This window comes from Cyprinus carpio, chromosome B2 (genome assembly GCF_018340385.1).
Source record: "Cyprinus carpio isolate SPL01 chromosome B2, ASM1834038v1, whole genome shotgun sequence".
Lineage (NCBI taxonomy): Eukaryota > Metazoa > Chordata > Actinopteri > Cypriniformes > Cyprinidae > Cyprinus > Cyprinus carpio.
In genome coordinates, this window is record NC_056598.1 from 9241954 (window position 1) to 9247941 (window position 5988).

Here is a 5988-nt window from a genome sequence, read left to right on the forward strand (position 1 = left end):
AGTGGATTTCATATGTCTGAAAAGATTATGTGCGTGTGCTTGCATAAAGTTGATGAATTTAACAATGCCTTTATTCTGGTTAAAATATAAACCATTTTAATATTTGTGTAATCATGCACAACTGAGTCCACTTACCTCAACATTCCATTTTTGTGTTCTATTAACTTAATTGTGATCTATTAGGAGAAAATGGATGGATGCAGGCAGTCTTTGTGGATGCTTCCTATGATGTTTGGAAGCATCCATTATTGTTTGGATGGCTTAGAATATGACTGAAATTACATTAAGGATAAAATGTCACTTAAAAATTGAAATGGTAATAATAATAATAATAATAATAATAATAATTTAAAATTAAGGAGATTTAAACAATTACAAAAAAAATAAAGCATTAAGATTAACACAAATTAAATAATACAGTTACCTTGGCTGGATGAAGCTTACTAGCTCAAGAAAGAACAGCAATTATGGGAGATAAAGGATTGTGATTGATGATCACTTGTTTGAATTTGAGGCTGGATCGACCAGACTCAGAATACAGAAACAGAATAGACAATACAGTGATACAATTCTCATTTCAGTGTGTTGCATAGATAAAATGGATTACCTTCAGATATTACTTCATTGATAACATGGAACATCTGTACAGATTCAACTAATGATTTAACTGATGGATCATTATAAGAGTTATTCATTTAGATATATAGTCTTAGAACATACCGTCTCCAGTTGTACACTTGTTCTGCAGTTGTATGCCAGTTGGAAGCTCAGGATGAACATTGCATAATAAGGGCACAGAAAAGAAAAGATAATGTGGTTATACTGATTTCAGTACGTCACATATGAATTATTACCTCATTGAAATAAGGACTGCTTGGTGGTAACTGTGATACGTTTGCACAATTTCAACTAAAACATTTTCTGCATCTTTAACATAGACATGGTCTATCAGTGTACCTTTTTCAGTAGTATGATGTTGCACATGTTGACTGTATCCATGTAGTTCCATTAATGTACCAATTGTAGATGGTCAAGATGTCCTCATTGAAGTCTCCCATAATCACTTTCTTTCCTGAATGTTTCTCCAGCTCATCAATAACATTCAACATATTTTGTCGAAACAGGTTAAGTGGGTATGTATTAGGTCTGTACAGCAAAGCAGCATTCAAACGTATATGTGGAACTTCAAAGTATAGACATTCCAAGTTGCAAGGTTCTGGAATGACAACATTAAAATGAATGCTTTCACAACAGAATAATCCAACTCCACCTCCTCTTTGTTGTTTCAAATCAGTGAAAAGTGGAGTACTGTTGTCATAACATTTAGCTCTTGGATTGTTCTTAAAAACAAATCCTGGAATCTGTACTTTGTCTTCAACTTTTAGCCAGGTTTCAGTTAAACAGATACAATCTGCATTCATTATCTGTCTGTGAACTTGAATATCTTGAACATGAGCTTGAAGACTTTGTACATTATGAAGAGCAATTGTAAACACACCAGGCGTCTTTACAAAACAGTAATTTTCTAAAGCAAGTCGGGGCATGTTTTTCATAGCAGAGTCAATTTTCTCATTACAATATATGACAGAGTCTTTGAAGTTATTAATTATTAGTCCATCAAGGGTTCTCACACGACTCAGTGCAACATATGCTTGTCCCGGAGAGAATACCTTGTCAAGTGAGACAACCGCTTTATCTACTGTGAGTCCTTGCACTTTATGAATGGTGCATGCCCATGCCAATTTAAGTGGAAACTGACGTCTTAAACCACCATCGTTTGTGACCTGATCTTCTTCCACTTCAATAACAGTAGAATTTGGGGAATATTTCTGTCGTTGCTTTGATCTCTGAACTTTACCAACATTTGGATTATCAAATTCAACATGAATAGCTGATGGGAAGTCATCATCATCATCATCATCATCATCATCATCATCATCACGTCTCTGTTTTCTGCTTATGTGGACAACTGTGCCAAAGGCTCCATTGACAAGTCCATCAGAAACATCAACATTTTTCCTTAGAATTACTCTGGCTCCAACACCCAAGGAAACACATTTGTCCAAACAGGAGTTGAAAACTTTTGCATGAAATCCAACTTTTCGTTCTATTCTTCCAGTTTCTGGATTTCTAGCAAAGTCTCTAGCGTGAATGGTGATTGCCTCAGGACAACACTCATTAAGTTTCTGAATATTGTACTCATCAACCTGAGCATTTGTAGGGAATATATGAATAGCATCACATTCTTCACCGGTTTCACATTGCTTCAACATGTTGATATCATTTGGGCTTAGAGTTTCATTCTTTTTATGAACTCTCAGACGATTTAACATTTCAGCAAAAGATGCATCTTGTTGCCTGACAACTTGTGTTAGTTCAGCAATTTCAAAGTTGTTATCCCAAAGATTCATGCCTTTTGGATCAACATACAGGGGAATTCCCTTGACAGGCGGTAGCTGGTAAAAATCACCAACACAGACCAAACTGACTCTTCCAAAAATGGAGTAGTCACCAGTTTGCTTAATTTGTCTCAATCTCCCATGAACATAAGACAAAAGATGATGGTCAACCATAGACACCTCATCAATGATCAGAATCTGCAAACCTCCAAGTTTTGCACGCAGTGAATTGATTTTGTCATCACCTAGGGGCTGATATGGCAGTTTGACATTGGCACCTATGGAAAATGTATTATGGATTGTAGAAGCACCAATCTGAAAACTGGCCACTCCAGTTGATGCAGTTAAAAATCACACTTCTATCATCAGGGTTTTTGGACAGCTGAGATAAAAGTCTGGAAGATTCGTAGTAGATTGCTTTGATTAAATGACTTTTCCCTGTGCCTGCTCCACCAGTGACAAACAAGTGAAATGGTTCAGGGTTTTCTCCAAGAAGTTTCTCTAAACACCATTTCCGCACTTTGTAAAAGACTGCAGATTGTTGTGCATTTAATGATCGCAGTAAACAATGCCTCTTATCTAGACATTCCAGTATGGTTGGTTTCAATACTGTATGGAGTTCGAGGGTTCACTACAAGATCTGGAATAGAACACTCAGAATCATCTTCATCAGGAATTGGATTACTCTTCCTTAGTTCTATGCATTCGTGACGTTCCTTTTCGGTTTCAGGACATAATGCAGCCCAAGCATCTTCCAAATCAACACCTTGCTCCAAAAGCTGTTGAGCTCGATCGATTTTGTAACTTTCCTTTTCAAACAGTGCTCGATTGGCATCAACAATACACTTGACTTGTGTCACATCTCTTCCACATTTCACAGCACCATTGTTGTAGAAATCCTCATAAGTGCTAAAACTCTGAGGCTTGAGCTGACAATCTTCGTAATGTGGCAAGAAAAGTTGCAACAATGAATGAAAGTACTTTTCAGGATCTTTTTTGGAAGAAAATCCCGGATATCGGACAACAGCAGGTTCAGTTCGAGTTCTCTTCATCATATAACCACAGTCGTTGTTAAGCTTAATCACCTTGTCTTCTGAAGACTTTTTTTGTGAAGAAACCTCCGATTTTGACAACATCCTGTTTTCAGAGCAAAAACTTGCAAGACATTGAATCTCAAACTCCTCCGTGTTTGGCCTATTCTTGTATCTGTCAACCAGACTAGTCATCCAAAAGCTAGTTTCTTCACCAGACTGATCAACTTTGTTTTTGATGACACGAAGAGGCAAACTCATCTTTACAGGATTCAATCCAACTGGAATAAACTGGACTTTACGAGAACATTCTTTCAAGTGCATACCGGTCAGACGATACACAGCCTCTTGAGCAGAAACTTTTCTGTTGTGAAGATATACACTACCAAGCATTTTCAATGATGATCTCGCTTCAAGATTTCCATTCATGGCTTCATATTGCGCACGTTGCAGCAACAAACCCATTTCTTGTTCTGCTTTTGTGATGTAACTAATAATGTAAACCACTACAGAGTAAGCATCAGTGACATACTGGATATCCATGTTGCCTTGCCAGGCACGCAGTAAATGTTTATTATACTGGTTCACCCAGATGTCTTTTGGATTTCTTTTCAGGACAACGGTTTTCTTTTTGGAACACTTTGTGTACACTTTCTCGAAGAGAGCTTGGTTAATACCAATGGACTCAAAAAATGCATCTGTTGAATCGTAATTCATATCAGAAGCTGTTAAAGCCTTTTTGACTTTTTCTAAAATTGTACGTGCAGTATCTTTTCCATCACTGCTTTTCAAATCGTCTCGACTACCACCTCTTGTAATAAAGGTACGGCTAGATGGGGGTCGTGGAAAATTAAATCTGCAAACTGTCTTTTTTTTAACAACACGTCTTTGAATGTCTAACACTGTGCTTCTTGAACACCATTGACTGTCTCAAACAGTTCAGTTTCATCCTCTCTTGGGGTCTCACAAGTGATGTAACGATCAATGAAACTAGCAACCAAACCATCATTTTCTTCATCATCTTCATTTAACTTCGGTGCATTTTCAACCCAAAACAGACAATGAACATGAGGAGATCCACGCTGTTGAAACTCTACACGATAAGTAGTAATCTACTATCTTCCCAATCGGTTGAGCTGAAGACATGATTACATCTCTCAGAAAACAATGCCATCTATGATCAAACATTCTTGCTGCAGTCACTGGGTTTCGTCTAATCAGTCCACATTTTTCAGACCAATCAAGTTCTTCTGCTTTCAGATTTTTCCCTTCTTGTTTGATTATGGTACTAATAATTTCAGGCCATCTGAGATCCGCAGAACTAAAGGATGCAAAGAAAGTCGGAATACCTAGCTGTCTTACAAGTGCAAAAAGGTCTTTTTGAGTAGATTGCCAATATGGTGGCGTTCCACGAATTGGTCTCAAAAACTTGTATCCTTCATCAAAATTCAATATTTTAGATAACGAGTCTGGGTTTGTTAGCACATCCGATGTTACTTCAGTCAACAAACTCTTCTCAGATCCTTTGCGTAAAGCAATTGAAACATTAGATACAACTTGATCAACCTCCGACAAATACTGTGCATAGAAAATGAAGTCTGTTCTCTGTGCAAAACGTCCATCTGCATTGAGGATTCTTGCATTTAAGTATCTTGACAAAGTTATTTTTACCTCCCTCTTATCATGAAACGTCGGACCACCAGTTGGATAGAGAACAGGGAAACATTTTGCTTCATTAGACCTGTCAGATAACAAACTAACAGGACTGTTACCTTCAGCTGGTGCCAGATTTAATACATCCTGGAAATGCTGATCAATTACTTCTGAACCGATGTCCACAGGTTGCAATGATGTATCTGACAAAAGACCACTTTGCTCTTTGATGTAGGTAGGTAAGGTCTTCCTCTTGCTGTTCATCAGGGTCATTTTCATCAATCTTTTCAACTACGTCTTGTTGCTCCATTTCTGGAGGATAGTGGCACTGTAACAGTCTCCGCAGGACACATCTCTGGGCTGGAAGACACTGTGCTAGATGACACCTTACCTCTTTTAGAGAATCATATTCTGTTCCTTCTCCAATTGATAACTCACCAGAACCGTTTGTTCAGAGTGAAAGTGTGAAGAAAATTCTTGTTATTCATCGCGGCCAGGCCCTTCAACAGCTTATTGGACATTTTTGTGACAAAAGAGTCTTGACAGATAACATATGTATGAAAGTCATTCTTCCTGATGGACGGCTAGAAAATGCTGTTGATGAAGGGGGGAGGTTGGGGGGGTAGGGGGGCGGGGGTTTGAGAAGGACTTTTATGAGCAATGCACTTTGGAAATAGTTTTAGGGTCCCTTATCTACAACATGACTTTGGTCAACAAGAGTGGGAAAGCATTGGCCGAATCATTGCATTTGGTTGGCTAAAAGAGAAGTACCTGCCTGTAAAAATAGCACCTGTAATGCTGGAAAAGGCAGCCCATGGATGTGTCAGAACAAGTCTTGTTGACTGATTTCTCGGATATGTTATAGAATCAGACAGGGCGATCCTAAAATCATGCCGTTCACATTT

General features: G+C 38.1%; 2 protein-coding genes across 2 annotated transcripts; both read right to left on the reverse strand.

Annotated features, from left to right (window-relative positions):
* Nucleotides 1–548: 548 nt before the first annotated feature.
* Nucleotides 549–2838, reverse strand: LOC122136343 (ATP-dependent DNA helicase PIF1-like). Its single transcript, XM_042719265.1, has one exon. The coding sequence runs from the start codon at nucleotides 2571–2573 to the stop codon at nucleotides 963–965; it is 1611 nt and encodes a 536-aa protein (XP_042575199.1). The 5' UTR covers nucleotides 2574–2838; the 3' UTR covers nucleotides 549–962.
* A 124-nt stretch (nucleotides 2839–2962) lies between these two features.
* LOC109075386 lies at nucleotides 2963–4413 on the reverse strand. Its single transcript, XM_042719267.1, has one exon. It carries the CDS (start codon nucleotides 4145–4147, stop codon nucleotides 2975–2977), a length of 1173 nt encoding a protein of 390 aa, XP_042575201.1. The 5' UTR covers nucleotides 4148–4413; the 3' UTR covers nucleotides 2963–2974.
* Nucleotides 4414–5988: the final 1575 nt, after the last annotated feature.